Consider the following 25,850-nt stretch of genomic DNA (forward strand, 5'->3'; position numbering starts at 1 on the left):
CCCAGGGGAAATACACAAGTAGGCATGAGTGCAGAAGCACCCCCCCACCCATGTACCCCAGCGACCAGTGTCCAAAGTCATGCTGCGTTTGAGAGCAGAGGTAGCATGTAGCCGTCAGGACTAGTAGCAGGGATGTGTGTGGAATCCAGCAGGGGGATAAAAATGGATTTGCTCAGCTCAGCCCTGCAGATTCTGTTTTGTCAGCCCTGCGCTGGTGCCAACTCAGTCTGAGATGAGTTGAGCCAGCCTACAGATTTCTGCTTGTCAAATTTGTGTATTTTTAAAAAACAAGGTCAGGGAAATTTTCTGACAGTTGCTTTCAGATTTGTGCAACATTTAGACCAGCACTTCACAAACTGCATAAACCCATGCAGACTGTGTAAATTTATGCAGATTTATGCAGAGCAGAGGCACAAATTTTTTGCGAGTCTGAAATTAACTCAGAAAATTCAAGGTGGCCAAGGAGGAACATGTGCGTATGTCGTGAGAAGAGTGTGCTTCCAAACTTCTCATGTTAAATGCTATAATAAGAACTATAACCAGAAACATATCACAATTTGTACAAATTATGCTAAGGATTTATTTATTTATATGCTGCCCTATAGCTCAGAGGCTCTCTGAGTGGCTTATAATAGAAACCAGAACAATCAACATAAAATCATAAACAAGAATTGAAATAGTAAAATCAAGTGTGCAGAATAAAATCCAAGATTATATAATATATGTGGCAGGAAAACATAATAAGCAAGCAAGCAGCAATTATAACAAGGCAAAACTGGAATAGCTATTACAAGCGTTGAATGAAAATGTCTTAACCTGGTAGCGAAAACAAAGTAGCGAAGGTGCCAAGTGCACTTCCTTAGGAAGAGCATTCCACAAGTGGGGTGCAATGACACAGAAGGACCTTCTCCTAGCCATCTCTCCCCCCACACTTTGTTGCGGGGTGGCCCATGGAGAAGGGCCTCTGTTGAAGATCTTACTGGTCTGGTCGGGATATATGGAGACAGGCATTCCTTCAGGTATCCTGGCTCCAAGCTGTTCAGGCTTTCTATGTTATAGGACTTTATAATTTCTATATTGAGGATATGCAGGTCTTAGCTCCAGAACTGTGCAAATATTATGGGTATTCTCATGGAAACTGAAAAAAGTCAGTTTCTGGTTGTTGGGTCACCAACAATTGAGTCTCCTGTCCTGAAGGACATTCTGATGTCACAGCTTCCTTCACAGCTGTTCTGACCACAGTGGTAGAAGCAGGGGAAGTGAACAAGGTGTGTACATGTTTCCCCTTTTTTCTCATCAGAAGGGTGAATCCCATTGTCTAAACAGCACAGCCTGTATTGGTCCTGGGGGTTCAACCATGATGTTGATGGATGGGGGGCATGTGAAAGACGCTTGAGCTGAGGTCACTTGTCTGTATGCAGACTGTGAGGGTCAGAGATGTGCTGGCACACGTGTAGCCCCTTTGAAAGAACCCTACAGGTGCTCCTTTCCTATGGGTCTCCCGACAGTTGCCACATGGGGTCACAGAGGTTTATTCAGAGTCCCAGCTGGGATTCTGAAGGCCGAGCATCTTCTCTACCCTGTTTACAACCAGCACGGAAAGAACCAAGGCAGCTGCCTTCCCCAAGGTCAAAAACGTGCCTTGGAGGGGAGATAAGGGGTACACCAGGGGACAGGGAAGTGGAGGGGGGCGAGGCTGGTATTGAGGACTTACACCAGTTCCTACTGGTGACCTAGTTTCCTTCCTTCCCCTTTCCTGGTGCTTTATCCAGACATCCAGAAATGACCATCTAGATAAAAGTCGGGGTACAAAGGTTCAGAGGCTTCTGTGCATTGAATGCAGGGGTGAGAGAATTGCCCCCTTCCAGTCCTTAACTGCTGCATATCAGCTGCAGAGCTTGGAGCAAGTCCTGGAGGAAGCTGCCCCTGTTGGATTCACATCAGCAGTGTGTGTGTGTGTGTGGTTTCTTTTTTCTCCCGCTCCCCCTTTTTTATTTCTGTGTTTGATTTTGCACTGTTTCCTTCCCTTCTTGAAAGCCCGACACAAGGATGGGGAACACACAAGTGGAAGGAAATGCCTCTTTCTCTTAATGGATCTCATTGCAGAGGGTGGGCTGTGACAAATATAGAGCTAGAAGTCTTTGGAAGGATGGCTTGCTTACCACAAAGAGGAAATAGAAGCTGCAGGATTTAAATGGAACTGCTGCTAGGGAAGGGGCAGGGGGTGAGGGTGGAAGGCTATAAACCAAGAACCTTTGATGCAGCAAAGCATGAGAGAATCTTTCCTGTTCTCAGTAATAAACTAGAAATATAGCGTCCTTTCAGGCAGAACACTCAGCACTAAGCGGACAGCACCTCCATGTTGTCATCCCTTTAACTTGTGGGGTGGATAATTAACAAGGTGAAGAAGCACAGGAGGGCTTTCAATGGAAGAAGATAATGTCTGGACCTCTCGTAAAATTCTGTGAATGAGGCAATGTGATTGCACAGTAAAAGCACCTACAGAATTGGGTGTATCTGGGTCTTAATGTAGTTACTTGGGAAAGCCAAATGCAACCTGGGCCCTCTGCCTTCCTGCTTTCCTGAACCCCTGACCTGTGATTTCCTCTGCAGGGTGCTCACAGGTTCTTTTGACCAGACAGTTGGCATCTGGTCCCAGGATGGACAGCTGATCCAACGTCTCGGTCCCTTCACTGGAAACATCACTGGACTGTGCTATGTGGCATCGGTTGGTGTTGTCTGGATCACCTGTGGCACATCCCAGCCCACTCTGTATGAGCCCCAGTCTGGGGAAATAGTAAGTGGTTTGCAGCGCATGACAACCCATGGCAGGTTGTCCGTTTTGTTCCTTTTAGGGCGCCTTATCTTGACACACAAACCCAGTACAGTTTCCTCAGCATGGTTTGTTAACCACGCACCAGCCACCCTGGGGATCCATGGCTTGTTGTTGAGTTGATCAGTGTGACTAGTTTCCAGAATGACTGAACCTGCCAAAGTGACTTGTGGAAGTTTTGTCAGAAAGGGCTGCAAAGTCTCCCCTCCGCCCCTCCTTGCAGGGCCCTCTGCCCCACAGCTCTTCGCTTCCTTTGACAGCAACCAGCTTTATCCTTGTGAACCAAGTTAGCACCACTATGCATGTAAATGTGCACCCCCCCATCTGTGATCATGGTAATTTGGGGTGGGGGTGGGGGAATAAGCTTTTCCCCTCCCATTTTCATATCAAAATTCTTCCTGGAAGGGGTTAAAAATGTTTTGAGTAGTCTCTGTGTGTGTGTGTGGGGGGGGGTTCTCTCCAGGAAAACAGGAGGCAAGAAAATTTAAATTCCTCCTCCCAAATCACCATGGTCTCAAGTTTGAGACATGTATGCTTTCTGAGAGGTAATGCATTATACTTACTGGCATAATTGTGCTAGAAAGAAGAATAGGCAGAAGGAACCAGTCAAAGAGGCTTTTAAAAGTGCTGAACAAAGAAAATTTATAAAACCATCAGCCATCTAGTTCTAAAAAGTAAGACAACCCCCTCCCCCCAGTCTACCCCCACCGATACGGAATATAAACGTCAATACAGGGACTAGATTCAGGCATGATAATCCAAACTCGATTGAGCATTGGTTGAGTATGGGTTGTCATTCAAGCACAGTTTATAGTGTTGTATGAACCCAGCTGATATGTGATGTTCGTCCATAGTTTTCGATGAGGACCTTGACATCTAACGGGTTGTGAGTTGTTGCAGTAAACAATCCACAGTTCACAATCGAACAACAAGCTCTGGGTTCTCTTTGTAGGGTGTTTGTGTAGGTCTAGACAACGTGATAACCCATAGTTCAACAACCACCCATACTCAACCTTTGAGTGTGGGATAATGGGTTGTCGAAACCCACCCAGGTTCTTTGCAAGGCAAGAAGTGCAGTGTGGGGAGATTCTCATCACAGGAGGAGTGGAGAGGGCTTGTCTCATAAAGGCCCCTGGCAAAGCAGTGTACTGGGGCCCCTACGACAACTACAACTACGGTTCATTTTGGAAGTTTTCCCATTTTCCAAGGGTTAACATACACAGATTAGTACGGGGCCCACAGGCAAGTGCCTATCAGGCCCATGCGTTAAGATGGCCCTGCCCCTGGGGTACTTGCTATGAGTGGGCAGGAGGCCTTCTGCTTGTCTGTCAGCAGCAGTGTGGTTTCGTGGTTTGTTTCCATCATGGGTTATTGTGACCTGTGAACCAACAATTCCAATACAGCATTTCTTTGTCCCAGCAGTAGCCCAGCTCATTACCTCTGCCAGAAGGATCAATGGACTTGCTGTGGAAAGGAGACCTCTTCTGGCAATGTTTATGCATCACAGCCTCTCCAATTAGCACAGGGAAAAAAGCAAAGGGCAACTAGGCAGCACGGTTTTGGAGTCAGGAAAGGTCTCTAATTTTTTACAATGTATAGATGACTAAATGTGTATTTTGTAGAAGGATCTTCCTTCTTTCTTGTTTTTAAGAGTTGTGGCCAAGCCAATCAACCCCATATTAATCTGCAGCTCTGTTTTTTATCTCTAATGCATGTATATATGTATTTGCATATAAAACTGTGGCACTCACCATTTTGCTTTCAGGAAGTTCACAAAGAGTGGGTTGTGCAGTGCAGACGGTTTCCAGATGCTTTGTCAAGGAGACTCACAAGCAGAATTCTGCTGTTCACCCAGGATAGTCATTTGGCAGGATCAAGTGACTCCTCTTTTCACGGAGCTGGACCACTGTGGGCTGCAGTGGGGAGAGTTCCATGGGTCTTATTCTCTTGTGTGAGTCCCTTGTCTACAGTGGCCTGAAAAAGTAGGGCAGTCCAGGAAAGGCTTCGTTTCTTGATTGGGCAGCACGTGGAAACTGCTTGTTTCTCTGAAACACATTTACAGACCCGGGAACAAAAGCCTGTTCACTTTCTGTGCTGCACTAGCTCTGCTCACGAGCTTAGTGATCCATCAGTGACACTTACTAGTGGGTACCAACTAAGGATGCTTGGGAATTGGTGTCCTATGAGGGGAGGGACCAAACCTCAGAGTATATGTTTTGCATGGAGAAGGCCCCCTGCTCACTTCCTGGTATCTCCAGTGGAAAGATCCTGGGTAGCAAATGATGGACAAGATCATAGAATTGTAGAGCTGGAAGGGGCCATGAAGGCCATCGAGTCCAAGACCCTGCTGTTGCAGGACACCACATTACACCAGTCCACTCAGATGGCTGTCCCGTTTCTTTTTGAATGTCTCTAGTGTGGGAGAGCCCACCACCTCTCTAGGCAGCTGGTTCCACTGTTGTATTCAGATTTCAGCCCTGAGATCCTTCTGGTCAGAGCAGATCCAGGACAGGACCTGTAGTGCACTCTGGATGTAACTCCCATGATTTGCAGCCAGCATGGCCAATGGTCAGGGGCTGTGGAGGATATAGCACAAAACATCTGGAAGGGACCAGGTTACCAAGCCCTACAGTAGCATATCCTGGGCTGGTTGAAGGACAAATAGTCTGATGTGGCGCAAGACAGCTTCTTCCGCTCTTGTGAAAGACAGCCCTCCACAACCAGGTGTTCTCCAGATGTGTTAAGCTACAGCTCCCATCATCTTAAGCCAATTGACGTTTTCCCTGGAGATGATGGGAATGTTCTCCACCACATCTGGAGGGTACCAGGGCTGGGGTTAGGGGAAACTGCTCTGGGATGCTTTTTTACCCCTTGTGGAATTGCCAATCCTTAGCTGATCTTGAATGGTAGAAAAATTCTGCAAATGCATTACTGTCATCTGAAGAATCCCCTTTGCTGCAGAGAGAGCAATTTGACAAACCATGTGTCTTGCAACAAAGTGCTTCTCCTTGACAGCTCAGACCCATTTTGCCTGATTGATGGAGTGATGCAGATGACATAAAGACGACGCACAACTGTTTTATATTGAAAAATTACTCTGATCCTCTCTCAAATGTCAGCCAGCAGATATAATTGAGATTAAATTCTGTCTCTTCTGAAGTCGTTTCCTTTGCTGTTGTATCCTCCTATCCAAGAGGCCTCCCTCCTCAACAACATGGTTGCCATTTGCTATTTCCATATGGTGGATACTTCAAAGGCTGTTAGTACCACTAACAGGCCGTTCCTGGATCTCTAGGCTCTACCAAAGCATTTTCAAAGATGACATTTCTTTGTAGCTCTTAGTAATTCCTGAACCAAAGGCACTGCTGAACTTTCTCTCCTTTTGCTATATTGCTGAGAACTGCATGGGGGCAACTGCATTTCACAGTTCTGCACAAGTTCATCTTTTGTCAGGCTCCCACAGAAAGATGACTCTTATGTAAAATTCTACATTATAGTGAAGGAACAAAGAGAAACAGGCATTTAAATGGCTACTGACACTGCTCTGTTTTCAGGTTTCATCGTTCATATCCACTTTCCAGAGCAATGGGAAGGATGGACCTGTCCTCCAGCAGCTCTTCAGCCTCCCAGACGCAAGGCATGTGATTGGTGAGTAGTGCCAAGAGAGGGATGCTCTCGTCTGTCCACATCTGCAGTCCAAAAGCCCACCTGGCCTCCCAATTCCTGGTGCATGGATTCTGCATTCGGCACCCTTTCCTGTCTGTAGATCAGGAATGGAAGGGCAAATAGTCTCATCAGGCCTACAGAAGTTCCCTTCCTGGGTGGCCAGTAGCCCAGTCTTTAAAAAAACATATTTATTACAATTCATTTATATCCTTCCATTTTTTCTTTTGTGAGGAACCCAAAGTGGTTTACATCATTCTCCTCCACTCCATTTTTATCTTCCCAACAACAATCCTGCAAGGTAGGTGGAGAGTGAGTGACTGGCTGAACATTGTCCAGTGAGCTTCGTGGCTGAGAGGGTACGAGAGCCCGGCTCTCCCAGGTCCCCAGTGCAGCACCGCACCGCACTGGCTCTGCCGTCTCCAGGAAGGTTTGCTTTAAACAGCATGAGCAGCACGTTTCCTTCTTTCAGGCACAGCAAAGCCGCAGCAAGTGCTGGTCTGGCGCTACAGTGAGCTGGGCTGCCTGACCGTGCTCCTCTGCAAGCACCCGCTGGAGTGTCTGGCCTATGGTAAGTGGCGAAGCGTGTTTGTGACTCCGCAGCAGCTCCTGTCCAGCTCTGGGTGGATCAAGAGGGAGAAGTTCCACCTGGAGAGCAAGACGTGGCCACTCAGAGCCAGGAGAACCTTCTTTGGTGGGGGCAAAGCAGCTCCTGGTGAGGGTGGAGCTTTGCTTTGCGTGCCCATTTTGTGTGGATTCCCCAAGCCCAAACTGCCCGACTGACCTTCCCAATGTATCTTCACCACTAGCCAAGAAGGAGCCCATCCTGCTCTTCAGCGGAGACAGCAGTGGGATGGTACAGAAATGGGAAAGGAGCTACATCTCTCCCTTCATCTACAGGTAAGGTTTTCTGCCCGTAGACGAGGAAGAACTGCACGGCACGGGCTCAAGGAAGTTCCTAGTGCGAGAAAAGCCACGCGCAGAGGCCGGCCTGACGTTGCAAAGGAGAGGATGCACAGCCCTTGGCCCAGGAGAGACTGCAGCAGGCGCCCGGACAGAAGGCCCTGGGGAGCTTCCAGAAGGATGGGGGAACTTTCTGGTCCCTCTGATGACCCTGCTTGTAACCTGGGACCCTTGCCTTTGGCAGAGGCACATGGTTTTAGGAGCACTCTTGCCAAGGAGGAGTCTCCCTCCCATTTCTTAGAGGAAGAGGCATGGAGAACTGATTTCAGTCTGCCAGGCCTCCCTCTCCAACCCACGCTGCTTCCCACAAGGCTTGGACCCCTCGGAGAGATCTGACGAGGAGGAAGGCACAGGAGAGGCCACTGACCCAGCAGCCCGAGTTCTCCTTGACCTGGTGGCTGGATCCCCTTCTTGCCACCCCTGCCTTTGCTGGTTCACTCCTAGAATAGCTGGCTCCCGGGCTGGGGCACTGCCTGGAGTGATTAGGACTTCGGCAACTACGGTTTCTGAAGTGTCACTTTGGGGGCATCTGCCCAAACCTGCCACATTCAGTGGTGATAGACAAGCCCCGCATACTTGCCTTTGAACAGCCATCTTCCCCGGGCCTAGTGACCTGTGCTAACCGCCTCCTGCCACTTGTCCCTTCCATTCAGGCAGCCACCTGTCCTAGCATCTGCAGCCATCAGCCCCCTTCCTCACCCTGCCCACAGCAATGGCTCTGCATCCTCTCCCGCCCTGTGTTTCCTTCAGCAGGGAATCCTTCCACATAAACGAAGGCCGTCTGGAGCGGAGAGGCCCCCTGGCACAGCAGGTGGAAAAGCACTGCAGGGAGGAGCCACAGCCTCCTCCAGACTCCCCCCAGAAGTGGGGAAGGGCTTCTAGGGGGCCCTCAAGTGGCTATGCCAGGCTCCGGCACATAGCCACAGTCACAGCAAAGAGAAGCATAGGCTTCACCAGGTAACTGCCCAAGTGAGCTCCCCAGAGCGGGTGGGGCCAAAACCCCAAACATACCAGCATATTGCAGCTCAAGGCTCCTACTGCCAGTCGCTAAGCCCTAGGAGAGGCAGGTCAGTCATTTAGAAGGGGAGCGGGGGAGCCGGGGAACTGCTAAGTGATCAGTGGCCAGGGGGAAGAGGCTGGGCCAAAGGAAGGGACATGACCTTCAGGGGGCAGCTCGGGGTCCCAGGGGAACTGGATTCAGCCCCCACGGCTGAAGTTCGGCACCCCTGCACTGTGTCATGCGTGCAGGCTCAGACCAAGGCTTGGTGCTTCGACCGGCCAGGGGTCGCTTGCTCAAGACAGCTGAAAGGGCACAGGAGTCAGTGCATGCCCTTTCCAAGCTGCTCAGAACAAAGCAGGATTTGGGCCAGGAAGGGGCAGGGAAGAGCAGGCTTTTGTTATGAAGTTGGGCTGATGGTGCAAGGGGTCTATTGCCTTTCTAACAGATTCCTGGGATTTTGGCAGGGCCCTTTTTGCTGAACAGCTGGATATTCTGGTGGTGTCGGCAACTGATGGGAACATTTATCTCTGGGAGTTTGAGAACTTGGTTCCAGGTGCGGAAGGCCCTGCCCAGGTGAGAGCAAATCCATAGTCCAACCTTCTTTCCAAGAGTGCAAGAAGGAAGTAGAAACCACATAGTGGTAAACTGCTAGGAAGGAATGACCCATGCCACATCGGCCAACTACATATCATTCTCAACTAAAGCAACTTAGAAAGCAGTAGCCTGAGCTATGGAGCAGAACAACTTGATTGCCTGGTCCATTTTCAGACCAGGCCACTGGTTTGGGCATGGAAAATCTCTGTCCCACACTGGTAACCTTGAATTACAAAAGAAGAGCAGTGGCTGATATTTATCCTAGGGAAAGGCACTGACCATCTTGCAGAGCACAGCAAATGGAGAGGCTTCCACCCATCCTTGGATATGTAGCAGAAAGATGCTAATCGCCTAAAGCACAAACTACAGACTCTGCATGAGGCAAAACTCAACTATGCACTGCTGAAACTAGTCTAATTGCTGTGGTTATTCTGAGAGATACTTTTGCTGGATACTGCATGGTTTTTCTAGAGGTGCTGAAATTCTGTGGGGCCTACCTTTTCCAGTGAACTACAGTTGAACAGGCATTTTGGAAGTCGATTTGCTCATTTGCGACATAATCCAACTTTTCCTAAAGGTGTTGCACAACAACACCCATCATTTGCATTGGATGGGGAAGGTGGGAGTTGTAGTCCAGTGTGCACCTCTTTGAGGAAGGCTGGTGCCTAAAGGGCAGTTCTTACAGATACCAGACTTAATGCACAGGGACCCAGGATACTCCGTCAAACTGACGGATATTTTTCTGCCGTGCTGTAGCAGTGCTCACCTCCAGTGGCGCAAGATGCCAGAAGACCAGCAGCAGCCTGTCTCCAAGATGAAACAGCCCAGGATCCCTCCAGCTGTTCTGTAGCAGGTGAGGTCAGTTCTTTAGCGTTGGATTAAATGGGGGAGGTGGTAGAGACGGAGTCCCAGAGGTGCAGGAAAATGAATGGTTTAATGATTTCCAAAGAAATTCTTCCTTGGAAGCACTGAAAGAGACAACACTGTGTGCTTGCCAGGGCTGGCCATGGGCAGCAGGCTGAAATGACCCAGAGCCATAGGCAAGCCAGCAGTCAGGCTGAAGTGGGAAGCAGAACCAAAGGGCAGCCAAAAGTGTTGGAACGCACCAGAGCTCAGGAAGGACATGCTGTGCCGTAATGCTCAGGTGGCACAGGAAGCCCTCTTCCTGCTTGACGGACTGACGGATGGATGAGCTGCTCTGTACTCACACCCCTCAGGGTGACATCCATAGTAAAAACAAGGACCTTGCTTGTGAACAAAAGCAAAAGCAGCCACGAGAGTGCTGCCCAAGAGGAGGCGAAGCCAGCCAGGGTGGGCAAAGGCAGTCTGGGGCCTGAATGTATCTCGCTGAAAAGCTTCCCCCTGCATTTCAGCAGCTCACTGCATGGGGCAGCCGACCACAGATCCCAGCCGTGCCCTGTGGCCAAGTGCACCAGAGCATGGTATAGGCCACAGTGCTTTGTCCAGCGAAGCGCCCCTGAAAAATACCTTCCAAGCATGTTAGACCATCGAATGCTTCTTCCTGTGCCCCTTTGAGATCCACCTTTCTGGTACCAATGCCTTCTTTTTGAGGGACAAGCAGGCTGCTGTAGCCAAGCATGCTCTACTGCTGTGATTTTTTAAAAAATAATTTCAGATACTTCTCAGGGGGGTCTCCTGGGTGTTTCAGGAGAACCCGCACACACCTTTCCACTTTTCTGCCCTGCACCTGCCTCTCATGCCAGTGTTGCTTAAACAGGCTTCACCTGCAGAACAGTGCTGTGTGGGCACACAGGTATGGTGATGGCACTCACCTTGGCTGGCAACGACACGAGCACCACCTTCCCCTATCTGGTAAGTGAGCAAGAGAACAGACCTGGGAGGCCATAAGGGGGATCTTACAGAGCATCCAACAAGCAGGCTAAAGAGAGATCTGCATTAAAGGTGCATATGATAACTTCTGGACATAGATGCCACGACAGAAATTCTTATTTTGACTGAAATTCAGTTCTGCTCACGCTGGTCAGAAGATGGTGAAAATGGTGCCTGCTCACTCTGCTGTCCAGGAGTTAATTTTCGATGGAGCTCGCTCTCTCTTCCTGGGGGATGCTTACCATTAAACTGACCTCAGACCTGCCTTTCAAAGAGAAAGCTGTTCCCTGCAAAGCAGGAGAAGTGGTGCTCAGGCAGGCTGTGGCTGCAGGAAGGGCCTTCAGGGTACATACTGTGAACAGGGTTGGGAGGGGGGGCAGGAGGGCATATGCAGGGGGGGGGGGCAGAGCATGACGGTGAAACAGAACCTCACTTGGGGCTGTTTTATTTTATTTTATTTTAGCTCAGTGGGGGATGGGATGGAAAGCTGTGCCTTTGGAACCTCCAAAACCGCTCCTTGCAAAATGCCTTTTCCTGCCTGCCTGGGGATGGTGGGCCCATCCTGGATATAGCCTACTCTGAACAGAGGTGGGTGAGCCTGTCGGTCGGTTGGTCTGTGTGACTTTAGGTAGGGCCCATAGCTCAGCAGCATCCCAGGTGAGGTCTAGGAAAGGATCCTGCCTGAAACCCTGGGTTGTCCTGGCTGCCAGTCAGTGCCAGCCGTGCTGGGCTAGATGGACCAAGGGGCTGGCTGAATATGAGGCACACTGCAGTGCTGCTCTGTCTCTCTGAGAAAGTGGAATGCTTCCAGTAGAGTTTGCCAGCTCCAGCTGGGAGGAAGACTATGGCCCCGAGCCATTTCCCTGTCAGGGGAGCACCAGGCACCTCCCTCCTGCAGGGACCCGCCTGATTGGTGCCCCCCTCCCCCATCTGATCCTTTGGTTTTGCCCAGGGCTGTACCATTCCTGCCTCCGCAGCCCACTCCCTCCTGGTCCTGGCAGGAGGAAATTTGCCTTCTCTTCTAGCACTGGTGGAGTTTTCATCTGTGCCTTCAATCCTCACTGTGCTGACTTGGTGCTCCTGGCTGAGCTTTGTGGACACAACGCCACTGTCGTAGCCTTGGTCTGGCACCCACTTGAAGACGTGTGGGTCAGCGGTGCTGAAGATGGCTCCATTCGACTCTGGGTAGGCACCAGATCAGATGGCGACATCACCCTTTCTTTCACAGGATGTGCAAGAGAGGCAGGAAAATCTGAGCCACTGAAGAGCTGGGGTGAATTTGTGACCAATAAATGTTTAAGGACTCATTTGTTCTCTGAGCTACATTAAACAGTCCTGTCTCAGAACAGTTAGAAAACCAGTAGCTCAGGTAGATATTTTGCAAAGTTCTGTTGCAGAGCGGACTCTGCTGCCCAGGCAGAGGTTGTTGCTGGGAGGGCCCATAGCACAGTGCGAGCGGCTGTGCCTTGCATGCTGACGGTCCCACGTTTGATCCCCAGCAGCTCCAGGTGGAGCTGAATCTTGCTTGGAAGCCTGGAGAGCCATGGCCAGTCAGTGCTGATGATGCTGAGTTAGCTGGCTCAGTGGACTGGCTCAGCAGAACAGCTTCTTGAAGCCTCCACTGGAGGGTCTCCCATAGGAGCAGTGTGGGTGGCAGCAGCTGTCTGTGTGGTTCACGCAGAGTGAAGATGGTGGGCGCTGCGTTCAGGACCTGAGAGCCCCCAGAGGGATCACCTGCCTTTGCACTGACCAGCTCAATGGCTGCATCGTCGCTGGGGTCCACGATACGATCAGGTAGCCATGGGGGATGCAGCTGGGGGAGGGAGGGCTGAGACGATGGGCCAGCTTCGGATGCATTCCTGGTGCTGCCTTTTTCTTCTCACAGGGTTTATGACCCAAGCTGTGGGACGCAGGTGCAAAGTTATGCAGGGCATCAAGACACCATCAAGGGTCTCATCCATGTGCCGGAAATGGAGCAGGTAGGGGGGACCGGGGGCCACCCTGAGAGTGAACAGGCCGGGGGAACTGGGAGCTTTCCCACCCTTCAGTCAAGGTGGAAGTGGTGCAAGGGCAGCGGGTGGGCTCCAGGGAGGCATCCCGGGCAAGCCACGTGGCGCTGTTGCTGGCGTGTGTCTGCCGGGACACTGTGCAGGGGGCTGGGTGCGGGCAGAAGCAGTGCTAGTCTTCGGGGGGGGGGGGCGGTTGTGTCACTTTGTGGGGCGGAGTAGCACAGGCAAAGAATGGTCGCCATATACAATGCTTTTTCCTGTGCAAAGGAATGCCGTGTGTCAAAGCGGCACTCCTTCCACCTCCAAACCGGTAGGAGTGTCCATATGGATGTTATACGCACACACTTCACTTTCTTCCACAAGTCATTCAGGGTCACTCCCAACATAGTCATTAGCCGAGCAACCTAAAATGGCAGGAGACAGTTGCGCTGCCGTCGTGCTGGAGCGTCTTCCGCTGCAGGGCATACCCCCACCAGAGTCTTCTTTGGGTGTATCCCAGCAAGGGGAGGGTGCCAGCCTCCCTTCGGCGGCAGCGGCATATCTGGGGTAGCCAACGTCCACCTCCTCCTGAGTAGCCCCTTAGCCTGCACAGCTTCAGTACAGGCGAAGAACGTCTGAACTGAAGAAGGACATCTAACCCTGTTGAATGAGCCAGAAACAGCAGCAGAAAGAGACAAAATGATCACCTACGACACTGGAATAGAAAACCAACAGACTGAACAGATGATTTTGTGGGTTTTTTAATGATCTGTCTGGCTCCACTAACATCAGGGAGAGATGAACTCCTGCGGAGAAAAGAGACCTGCCCATTCACACCCCGACCTGCATCTAAACTGGCAACGGGGAATTCAAGGCTTTTCTCCCTCCTTCATGGGGCAGGCAAGAATTAGCCTTCCAATCTAAAAATGTGCCCCAGGAGCTGCTATAGCAGGCTTCTCCAACCTGGCGCCCTCCAAGTGTGCTGGACTACCACTTCCATAATCCTGGGAGGCTGGAGTTTGACAGTATCACAGAGGATGCTGGGCTGCCTGCTCCGTTCACATGCAGAATGACCGTGAGAATGCAGGTGTGTCTATTACTTAAACCACAGGTGTATCCTACGGTCCTGGAGATACTGTTAAAAGTTCTGGGGCACATCCTCTGTTTGGACATGCCAGCAGGACAGGGGAAGGGCCTGGGCCTGGGCCTGGGCCTGGGCCATCCCTAGCATGGCAGCGTCCATTGCATTGTACTCTTCCTGCCTAGCCAGGCTGATTCCTACCCAGGTGACTGAGCAATTGAAAGAGTTTCATGTGGACCAGCCTCCTGGCTCCCTGCTGTAATGCAAGTCCCCATGTTCTGGAGAATCCCACTCGCTTACTAGGAGAGTGGCACTTGGCTTGTAACCCTGTGCCTCATCACTGGCAGAAGGCCAGGCAGGAAGAGGATTGTGTGTAAACACTGTGCCATATGGCTATACCCAGTCCCAGAGGGGAGCCCCCCGTAGGAGGGGTGCTGGTACTGCAAGGATCCTGGCTGATGCCCCTCTTTGCTCCCTGGTAGTATGTGTCGGTCTCACTGGATGGCACAGTGTGCATGTGGAAGGCCTATCACCAGAGGAAGAGCCCACGGGCCAAGTCTGCTGGTGACTTCACTCTCATGCCGCCCGCTTCCTAGAACTGGAGGGGAGCCTCTTCTGCATTAATGAAGCCTATGTTTCCAACTCCTGTGAGTCAGGAAAGTGTGAAGACACCCAACCCATGACGGCAAGATGCTCAGAGCTAGAAAACATCTGGGTGCGACCTTGGGTAGGCAAAGACGAGGCTTCTGTGCCACAGAGCTTCCTGTCCCCTCCCTCCTCCCGTTCACCCCCTTTCCCCCTGTGGTTTACCTTCCTGTTTCCCCCACTCTGCTTTCACAGTCCATACACACAATAAAAATCTATGTTCTGTGAAAATCCAACAGGTGCTACGATCATGCATGTCAAATACACAAAGCCAATGTGGATATGATAATTAATTGCAAGGTCTGCCTATGGCCATATCCTGCTGCACTAAATTAGATTTCAGCACCAAGGAGGTGAACAATCTGCACATGCGGAGGTGGTGGTGGAGGGATGCAAGAACTTCAAAGGGCCAAACCAGCCAGTGATTAGGTGCGCTCAGCCAGCCTGAAGCTTTTCTGAACGTGTTCATATCATTGAGTCATCTGTGCATTAAGCAGTGTATAGTCATATCCTCAGAAACAGTGTGGCCCACCAGAGAGTTAAAACAACATCCTGCATCGAATGGCCATGCATTTCAGATGCACAACAATGGCACAAACAACAGCTTATACATTTGTTACAAAGAATCTGGACAATGATCCATCCAGGGTATCCTCTGGGGGCAGGCGTACCATATTCGTCATTGTGGGTCTGCTGTGCATGCTTTGCGTGTTAAAAAAGATTAAATTCTTCCTCCAGCTAGCATGCCCATTTCTATTGTAATGACTCATTCTTAGGAATAGGAATCATTAGGAATAGCTATGCTAGATTGCATTAGTTAATATGCTTATTCAATTCATTTGGAATGGTGATGGATGATCTGTCTCTTCCACTGTATAATTTGGTGGCTGTTCAGTGAATTCAATTTCATGACATATCTGTTTGCAAATGTCCACCCGCTGGGTAGATCAACCCTGCATGCTGGACATGAGAAAAGCACTGCCATGAATGCTGCTTGTGGAGTGAGTGCTTTGCCCCTGACCTCAGCCCAGCTCACAACAATTAGGCTGTGGGGCTTGTTTTATTCTACTTACTGTATTTATTGCAAGCTGTCCTGGGATGTTCTGTAGGGGACGGAATAGAAAAGCTTTGAATGAATGAATGAATGAATGAATGAATGCATGCATGCATGCATGTATGCATGCATGCATGAATGAGTTCTTGCTTTGGGAACTACATACTGCTCTTCAGGGCTGTGCTCTGGCTTTTAGGGAGCTTCTGTTCTTAAGAGAGCTGCTTGTAGAGTACTCAAGGAACATGACATATCCATGCAGCCAAGTAATCAGGTGCAGCTGAAGTACCTACTAATGGGGTCTCAGTCGCATCAATATCGAGCCCCAGTTTGCTGGCTGGCACTTATTTGCTTACTGTGGTAAATTCCTGCTTAGTATTTCCTGAATTAAGTTAGAGAGATGAATTAGACTTCCTGCTTCATCTGAGTTAGGTGACACAAAGAACTAGAGCTGGCTTGTCTCCATGTGGCTGACACTTCACTTTTAATCTCTGAATAACACCTTGCTTTGCAGTTTCGTATAGCTATCAAAAAGTGCAGGGACTCAGGGCTGAGCCTGTGAGATCAACTGCATAAATGCTCAAGGAAATTGAGAGGGACTTGTCTTCAACATTTCCTTCTGAAATCACCCACAACCCAGGTAGGAATGTACTGGAAGGCATAGCCTTCAACTCCCAATCCAGACACAACATATCCAGAAGGATGCCACATCGATATGGGCCAAAAAGCCATCAAGAGGAGAACCAGCAAGGCCGTACTTGTCCAGTTTCTCTCCTGGCAATGGTCACCCATTATGGTGGCTGAGAGTTACTGTGGGAAAAAACCAGGCTTAAAACCAGACACAAATGGATCCAACTGGCAACAAGTCTTGGCTTAACATTGTTTTAAAACATATTAGGTAGCCAGTGGCAGATGGCCTTGGGTTTGCCTCATTCCATCTTCTGTATTTCCCAGAGTGCTCTGCAGTGAATCCCCATCTGTGCACCCTTTCCTGCCAGCTAAAGTTCTGATCCAACCATTGTGTGAACAGAAATACAGTCACACAAGGCTTCTTCTCCCATGACAGGATTCCCTATCTTTTCCTCCCTTCTGCGGACTCCCCCAGACATATGGCCAGATCTGCTCCTGAGGGTTCCCCTGTCCTCCAGAGCAGATCTGGAGGGGTGCAGGGAAAGGGGGAAATTTGTTCCACTAGTGGGCCAACTCTGAAGGCAGAATGACATGACAGGATACAACCTTAAGGAAGCATTTCACGCTATAAAATGGAAGTGGATACCTCCTGCAGTTTCAGCAATATGAGAAAGTTGCAGTTTGACCCATTTTCACATGCTAAATTAACTGTATGGGGAAACTCATATCTAAAAATAGGTAAGAAAACATTCATATGGCAGACCTGGATGCATAAGCAGATTCTTACACTGGATCACTAGTGGGAGTTGATTATAACTTCCTTTTTCCATTCTTTGCGCCAAATAGAACTCACCCTCAGTGGGGGTATAACCAAATGTACACATTCAACCCTGCAGCATTCGCTGCTTCAGAGTCTTCTCTGCTTTTAGAAGTTTTGTTAATGCTGATCAGATTTACTGTTCTACGATATGGTTACATAAATTCTTACTGTCAGTTGAAGATAAGACACAGGATCTTCATCAAGAATTAGTGAATTATTGTTTTGCCTAATCAATGGAATGCTGCTATAACATGTTATAGGAAGTGTCACTAGCGCTTAGGTTACATCTTGTTGAACCAAAGCTTCTGTTCTGTGTATATTGGATGCTACCATGTCCCTTCAATAAAGGCTTGGCTAAGTTGGAAGTGTGAGACAGCTAATGCTTCCTTCACCAATATTTTTTGGCAATGCCTAATAGCTGCCTCCTTTTGGAAGGAGCTTATAAAAGGATAAAAGTTGCATTGAAACATTCTTTAACTTTTATGGATGTACATGTTTTAATTATTTTGGTATTTAATGTATTTTCTGCACCCAAAATGACAGCTAAATGAGTGACATTATAACACTGAACGAAAAAACAGTAATCGTTAATAACACAGTGGACTAAGAACACTGAGTCTTTCAACCTCTGAATGGGTGGTATTTAGGCATCACCTACACATGGATAAATACAGAAATATTTGGCTTACCTTTGTTGAAACTTATGTATAACTACTACTGACCATAGTATATTTCCTTATATCCATGTAATACAACTATGTCAGCCAGTGTGATACAGTGGTTAGAGCGCTGGACTGAGGACCTGGGAGATCCAGATTCTGGTCCCCACTTTACCATGAAGTGTATCGGGTGACTTTGGGCCAGTCCCTCAATCTCAACCTAACCTATCTCAAAGGGTTGCTGTTGTGAAGCTAAAATGGAGCTGTCTTGAGTTCAGCACAAGAGAAAAAAAGGTGAGATGTAAATTCAATATTAAAAAAAATAGCAACTGTTTCCAGCTTAGATAAGAAGGGTTCTACTGGGCTTGGTTTTTCTTTTGTGGTGTGAAAAGGCACAGGAGTCCTGTCCTCCCCTGTTAATAGTCAATGATTTATGAACAGGGTTTTCCAAGAATCTGTTGCCTGTAAGCCTGCAGACAATTGTGACTTATCTCACCAGAAACGGAGTCCTTTCTTACTAACTACAGCAGCAGACAGTGGCCTACACATGACATATGGACTGCCTGTAAGCCTTCCTGCTCCCCCAGTGCAGTCTGCAGCCCACCGGCACTGCCATGTCATCAAAATTGCAACTGCAAACCTTCCGCAGGTTTGCAGCAACCCCTACAGAACTCTATCATGGCCAGATAGCTTGTTTTCAAGCTAAGTGGTCACTTAGCATTTGCTGCTGCTTTAGAGCAGCAGAATTCTTTAGAGCAGCAGAAGTGCAGCCCAGCTGCGGGGGATGATAAAAATATTCCCGACCACTTTCTCATTCCTAACCTACAGCACTGCCATAGAGCAGAGACTGGGAATTTGTGTGGCCCTCCAGATGTTGGAACTCCAACTCCTATTGTCCCCAGCCAGAATGGCCAATGGATAGAGGTCAATGGTCATGAAAAGTGTAGTCCAACAACATCTGAAGAATCACACATTACACATCTCTACTGTAAGGAGACACTGAAGAATTTGAAAAGAGCTGTGCTGGGTCAGACCAAAGGATCATCATCTAGAACATCTTATCTCCAACTGTGGCCAATAAGAGACTTACAGGAAGCCCAGAAGCAGAGCATGAAAGTAGCAGCGGTGCCTCTTCTCAGTTTCTCTCATTGCTTTCACACCCCACATTCAGCGACTGTCCCTTGGGAAAACAAGATCTCTGAAGAAGAAGATACTGCTTATCTATCAGGGTTAACAGCTCTTGATAGACCCCTCTCTGTCACTAATTTGACTGATATCATCTTTTATTGTCTCATCAACCAATTGACATAACTACAATGTGTGGCAATGAATGTCATAAGTTCATGATGCATTATGTGAAATGCTTATTTTTATGTGTTTTGCACCTGCTGCAATCAATTACTGGAAGATCTCAAGTTCTAGTATTATGAACAAGAAACATGGACTTTGTGAAGCTATGCATACTTTTATAAGCTTCTGCTATGCTCCCCTTTAGTTGATGTTGAGTTTTAAACAAAAAAGCATCCAACCCTTTACATTTTCCACGTACAAAACATACTCCAGGCCCTTAATCTTTGGGGCTGCTTTTATTTTTTTCTTCACCTTTCCCAGCTCCACAATATCCTTTTTGAGACTGAGCAACCATCAACCATATTCCAAATAAGGCTGCACCACAGAGTTATATAAAGACTTTATGAGAATGGACATTTTATTTTCAGTCCTTTTCCTAATCATCCCTAGTGTGGAATTTGGGTTTTTCTGCTGTTGCTACCTATTAAGTCAATGTTTTCATTGTGCTATCCAAAATGCTGAAGTTAGTTACCAGTTCCCACTTCCTTATTTATGTGAAAGTTCAAAAGAGAGTCCAACCAATAAACTGAATAAAGGGCCAAAATGTATATATATCTGCAGACCAAAGCAGTTTTTGAATTATCCTACAGCGTTTATCTTTGTGGTAAAGGGACTGACCTTTTTAAACAATAAGCTCTCCCGTCATTCTGGTCATTTGGTGCAATACATATTAAACTGTGATGACCTCAGTGTTCGTCAGAAACAAGGTATCTTTCCTGGACAGGCACAGTAAGTGCAGATTCCATCAGTGAAAAGGTGAAACCAGGATGATGATAATTTAAATAGCCCTGATGTCCATCACTTTACATTTGCAGTGAATGGAATCTGCCATTTTGCTCCCCATCCAGTCAGTCCAGGAAGATGCTTTTCGGGCTCTTCAGGGGCTGCTTAGGCGCCACCTTCAGTAATTCAGTGCCATTTGCACTCTTGGTTCCCACTGACTGTTCTGGCTGTTGCACCCTGTTGAGCTGCAAGACCCCAAGACTAGTTCAGTTTAATGACTGTGCTTACAAACAAGATGCCCAGTAAATGTGTTAAATATATGTTGAATTTCATAAAGTTAAGCAATTCAGACATGCATGGAGTGAGGCTGGATGTGCAATATGTCACCTCCCCCAGCCAAAAAAAAAAAAAAGGCTGTAGGAAACTGAAATGCCATTCATTTCCTACTGTTAGAACTACAGTAGGTTCACCCTTTAATTTTTCACTCTGTCTAGGAGCTGTTCAACTAGATTAGTACTATAAGACATGGGAGTGCTCCTTCCAAGCAAAGGAGCCTTATAAAACCTTGAAATAGGTCTCATAAGCAAGAGAAAAACATCTATTGCTGGGATTGACCCCACTGGCAGAAAATCCTGCAAATTTACTGAATTTAAATTCAAGCCAAATTGTCTCCTGACCCCTTCTTTGTGGAACCACAACCAACCAGTCTGACCATCAGGTCTCCTGAATGGACACAATCCCCCCCTCAACCATGCAGGGAGGGAGAGGCCAACCCAGGTATGTGATTAACTTTGGCTGGGCAGACATGGCACCTTTCTTCCGTAGGAAGGACCAGACTGGGTCAAGCCAGGATGACAGCTGGCAGGGGGGATTTACCTAGGGTATTACAGAACACCCTGGATAAATGGAGAAACACAAGCTAATTCTGGAGCCATAATCCCCTTCCTTCTGCCTGCTGGTGCCTGGCATGTCAGTCACGCAGCAGGGACTTTGCCGCCAGCAGGACTTCCACAGTTGGCTCTGCGAAGGATGTAGACAGCTTGACCATGGGCGAAGTGCAGAAGGTGAGTACATTCTGGCCCTGGGAGGGGAAGGGGCTTCATTCCCAGAGTGACCCTTTGTCCCCACTCTGTGGCAAGATCTACTGCCAACCTGCTGCCCCAGAAGTGGCTTCAGAGACTGCTCAGTATCTGCAACAAGTGGGGCCTGTAACGAAGCGTTACAGTGCGGTGTGTTGCCATACCTTCTGCCACAACACTCCGCTCCATTCTCCCTCCCACCTGGCTTCCCCTTCCCCACTCATTGGCCGTTTGTGCTGGCTAAACACGCACAGTCCTCATTGGGCTGTTTTGGGAGTTGCTCCACGGGTTTCCACCCACCCAAAGATTCAATGTGTATCTGCAAAGCCTGCAGCTCTCCCAGGGCCTGTTGATCCCTCCTGTGTGAGGGTGGTATTGTTCTGGCTGCAGGAGCAATGCTGGCCACAGCTGGCTGCCAGGAATGGAGGGCAGGATAACAGAGAGTGGTCCCTGCCCAAAGAAAGTGTAGTCACAGCAACAGAAATTGATGAGAGGTGAGCCCTTGGTGCTGGTACAGCAAGCACAGAAATATCCTTTACTGCCTCACTAGGCCTAGCCTTGTCATTTTGTTCGGTTCTGGAGCACAAATAAGGATACAGTCTCCAGCCATTACACTTCCCTTTTCGTTCCACAGGGGCTTCTTTCAGTCATCCAAAAGCTCAAAGGCTCTGAAGAGCAGGAGTTGCGAATTGTCCTGCTAGGGCTGGACAATGCTGGAAAGACCACTTTGCTCAAGTGTCTGGCATCAGAAGAGGTCAGCACCATCACCCCCACGCAGGTGAGGACCGTAGCAAAGATGGTCAGTACCAAAGAGTATGGATGGATCTTGTGACGAGGCTGAACTGGATAACTAGTTACACCAAGTCTTAAATAAGTAGATTGGCAAGCCTGATCCTAACCCTCCCCGTTCTGCTTACACCCACCCTCAACTCCCCTGGAGCCGAAAAGAGACATACCTTCAGAACATGCTCACAGCAGCTCCTTGGACATCAAAATGTCAGTAGAAATTGTGGCAAGCTTGTAGCTAGGCAATTGGTATGGGGGAGGTAACCTGACAGATTTCAGACAAACATTGCTCCTCTGAGTCCTCAGCATCGAGTCCAAGACATTTGATTGCTCACCTAGCCAAGCAGTCAGTCAAGCTATTTGGTGCATTAGGCAGAAAACTCCAAAAGCTCGTCTTCCTGCCTTTGGCAACAGCAGTAACAAGGTAGATAACAAATGATCTGCAGCTGCTTTAGAACAGCGAGAATCTGCTGCCTGTGGCAACTGCTTCACTTTGCTTCATAGCAGGGCCAGCCCTGAAGGTATCATAGGATCAAACTACAGTACATAGAGACCATTCACTATAATTTGCAGCAGAGGAAAGGGGGGCATTAGTATCATGGCACCACTTCCCAAATGCACATCTTCATTCTCTCCTGAAATTCTTGTTCAGAAGCATAGAAACATAGAAACAGAGTAGGTCAGAAGGGTCTCCTGGGCCATCTAGTCTGACCCCTGACTCCTGCCGGCTGCACTCATAACATGCCTACTTTTTGCATGTCCCACCTATCCTTGAACACCCTCACATATGGAGCTTCAGCCAGCTCCTGCGGGAGCCCATTCCAGGCCCTAGGGGTCCTAACCATCAGGAAGTACTTCCTGGCATCCACCTTGAATCTTGGTTTCCTGAGCTTTGCTCCATTGGAATGCCCCTCTTCCGCAGGGGAAAAAACGGTCATGACCCACCTCTGCGTGACACCTCCTCACATACCCGTATGTCACTAACAGCTCCCCTCTGAGTCTCCTCCAGGCTGAAATGACCCAGCTCCTTCAGTCTCTCCTCATATGGCTTTCCCTGCAAACCAGCCACTATCCTTCTGGCCCTTCACTGCACTGATTCCAACCTTGCTATGTAATGAGGGGCCCAGAACTGAACACAATATTCCAGCTGCGGCTGCACCAGAGTCGTATAGAGTAGCAGTAATACCTCTCTTGAGCTAGAAGCCACGCTTCTGGCTATGCAACCAAGAGTGGCATTTGCCCTCTTGACCATTGCATCACACTGCTGACTCATGTTTAGCCTGCAGTTGACCAGCACCCTGAGCCCCTTTCCACAAGTGCTGTTCTCCAGCCACTTGTCCCCTAACCTGTACTTATGACACCCATTTCTTGCCCCAAGTGCAAGACCTTGCACCTTGAACGCCATCCTGTTGTCCCCAGCCCACTTCCATAGTCTGTCCAGATCCTTCTGGATCTGGAGTACCTGCTCCTCAGTTACAGCCGCTGCCCCCATTTTAGTAAATTTGATTAGCAGACTTGTCACCCTCTCTTCCAGGTCATTGAAGCAGTAGCTGTCAGAGAGCTTCAGGGGGTCTATCACACACATTTGTACATATGTCATTCAAATCCTGAATGTTCAAACTAAGGTCTAAATTATATATACACACATGTCGATTTAAACAATATATTGATTGTCTGTATGGTTAGATCAGGGAAAGCTGCTGCTGATTGCGCTGAGGGGGGCGGGGTGCACACACACAAGCACGAGCGCACATGCATATATAAAGAAGGTTCCACCCCAAGCATTTCTCTGTCAGTTGCCACTGTGGAAAGCAGCTTTTCTTCATGTAAGCAAGAGTTCAGGGTACTCTTATATTCCACCCAACATGCAATTTGAGCCTAAGGGTGCAATCCTATGCATGTTTAGGCAGAAAAAAAGTCTTACAATTTCCAGCATTCTGGGGCATATGAAAAGTGCAAGTCTTTTTTCCCCCCTTTCCAAACATGCATTGCATTGTACCTTAAGGCATATATGTGTGTTTACCCAGCATAGCTGGCTGGGGCAGCTAGGAATATGAGAACTCTTTTCTGTCTAAAAATACACAGGGATATGTAATTCAGAATAAATTCCATCAAATGCAATAAGACTTGCTTCCGAGTGGCCATGCATAGGATTGCCCTTGGAAGGCCCATTGAAATTAGTGGCATATATTTCTCAGTAAACGTGTACTGGATTATATCACAAATCCCCCTTCTCTATTGCCTATAGCCATGCCAATCCAGCTGGAAGAGCTTTCCATTTAAAGACCTTTAGAAATGTGTTGGGATCTCACTTTTAGGCCTGCTGAATACATTCATGCCACAGACAGAAAAAATAACCTGTAACTCCCCATTCACTGGCAAAAAGACTGAGAGTTTGTCAGTGTTGTATGAATTGAGAAATAGTGGCGACTTCCACAAAACTGGTGAGGTTTTAATCTTCCTCACAGGTTGTTGTTGGTTTCATCTCTGCGCTTCATTAGGCCTCCAGCTTACAAACAATCCGTAAGATCATGCAATGGTTCTTCTGTCCCCCTTCTGTTTCCCTTTCATAGGGATTCAACATCAAGAGTGTCCACTCTCATGGTTTTAAGCTTAATGTTTGGGACATAGGTGGCCAGCGAGCCATTCGGGCCTACTGGAAGAAGTATCTGGGCAGTACAGACACATTGGTGAGTATGGGGCCCAGCCCCCAAAACTATCTGTGCTGTAACATGGCTGCAGGAAGCAGTGGACAGTGAAAGTTTAGGGTATGGCCAGCCCTATTCTTCAGCAATTTTAGCTAACCTGGCTCAGATGGTACATAAGAGGCGTACCCTGTAGGGATAGCAAATGGTTATTTATTTTATTTTTAGCATTCTACAGCTATGGGATGTGTGTGTGTGTGGATTTGGATTTTCTGTTTCATAAAACAAATAACAAGCCTTAAAGGAGCCATATCCTAAAGGGCCAACGAATTTTAGGCTTCAGGAATTGTTTGTCTATCAACAGGGGCTGGTAAGAGAAGTTGACAGCCAAAGGGATAGCGGTGGGCAATTGGTGATACTCTCTTTTTATGGTTACAGATCTATGTCATTGACAGTGCTGACCAGAAGCGCTTTGAAGAAACTGGACAGGTAGGATGAATGGCACTTGCCTTCTAGTTCCACAACTCCATCCTTCAGGAAGAGCTACTGAGGAATGTTTGTTCAGCAATCTGAACGTATTGCACTCTATGTCAGGGAATGGATACAAAATGGGGTGAAAAATGATCAATAACAGCCGAGCCTAAAAGTGGAACCAAGTGTCCAGAGTACCAGCTTGGTGTCAACCTCACAACTGCCAACTTTTCATAGTTTAATGTGCATCATTTTGCTGAGCACAGAACTTCACAGACAAGTTCTCGGCTGCCAGAGAATTTGTGCTCCAAGGTCACATCCATAGTTGGTAACATAAATTCGTGGGGATGGGTCCTGATCTAACTTCTTCTGATGAACTCGTAATTAATTGGGTTCTCTGGGTTTTTGACAGGAGTTGTCAGAACTAGTGGAAGAGGAAACCCTCACTGGCGTCCCTTTGTTGGTGTTTGCTAACAAACAGGATCTAGCAACAGCGTCCCCTGCTGCAGAGATTGCTGAAGGGCTGAACCTTCACACATATCGAGACCGGCCATGGCAAATCCAAGCCTGCTCAGCACTTTCTGGTGAAGGAGTTCAGGTATGAAGGGGTGAGTGTACGTGAGAGCGAAGAGGATGTGACCAGGTGTAAGGATATTTCAGCGACAACAGTCACAAATTGAGCGGTTTGGTGCTGACAAACATTAAGAGTTGTTTGTTGCTTATTGTCTGTCTCGCCTTTCTAGGATGGTATGAACTGGATTTGCAGTCAGATCACAAGTCGGAAAAAGTGACAGCACAGAATACAGAATGGGAGTTTCATTTCTACAGACTCCCCAGAGGCTACAGACTAGAAGTACAAAAGGCATAATGCACCATCAGGACTTCACCCAAGAATCCAGATCAAGAAAGGAAGGTTCTCTGGTATAACGCCCTGAGTTTTCTTAAATGGCTGATTTGATCAATGAACAACATTTCCCCCCTACCTGAAATGAAGAAACAAGGCCAGAATTTTGAAATA

General features: G+C 48.2%; 1 protein-coding gene across 1 annotated transcript; it reads left to right on the forward strand.

Annotated features, from left to right (window-relative positions):
- The first annotated feature begins 20,897 nt into the window (after positions 1-20,897).
- On the forward strand, positions 20,898-25,623 carry LOC123034004 (ADP-ribosylation factor-like protein 3). Its single transcript, XM_044451010.1, has 6 exons — positions 20,898-20,915; positions 21,565-21,708; positions 24,290-24,406; positions 24,800-24,850; positions 25,245-25,430; positions 25,576-25,623. The coding sequence occupies exons 1-6, from the start codon at positions 20,898-20,900 to the stop codon at positions 25,621-25,623; spliced, it is 564 nt and encodes a 187-aa protein (XP_044306945.1).
- The last annotated feature ends 227 nt before the right edge of the window (positions 25,624-25,850 follow it).

This window comes from Varanus komodoensis, unplaced genomic scaffold, assembly GCF_004798865.1.
Source record: "Varanus komodoensis strain SLA01 unplaced genomic scaffold, ASM479886v1 scaffold6_1, whole genome shotgun sequence".
NCBI lineage: Eukaryota > Metazoa > Chordata > Lepidosauria > Squamata > Varanidae > Varanus > Varanus komodoensis.

What these genes read in the sequence shown, in the direction of transcription:
- LOC123034004 (XM_044451010.1), top strand. An exon ending in GCACCATCACCCCCACGCAG is followed by an intron (nt 21,709 to 24,289) that starts GTGAGGACCGTA and finishes TCCCTTTCATAG; the next exon opens with GGATTCAACATCAAGAGTGT. An exon ending in TTTCTGGTGAAGGAGTTCAG is followed by an intron (nt 25,431 to 25,575) that starts GTATGAAGGGGT and finishes TCGCCTTTCTAG; the next exon opens with GATGGTATGAACTGGATTTG.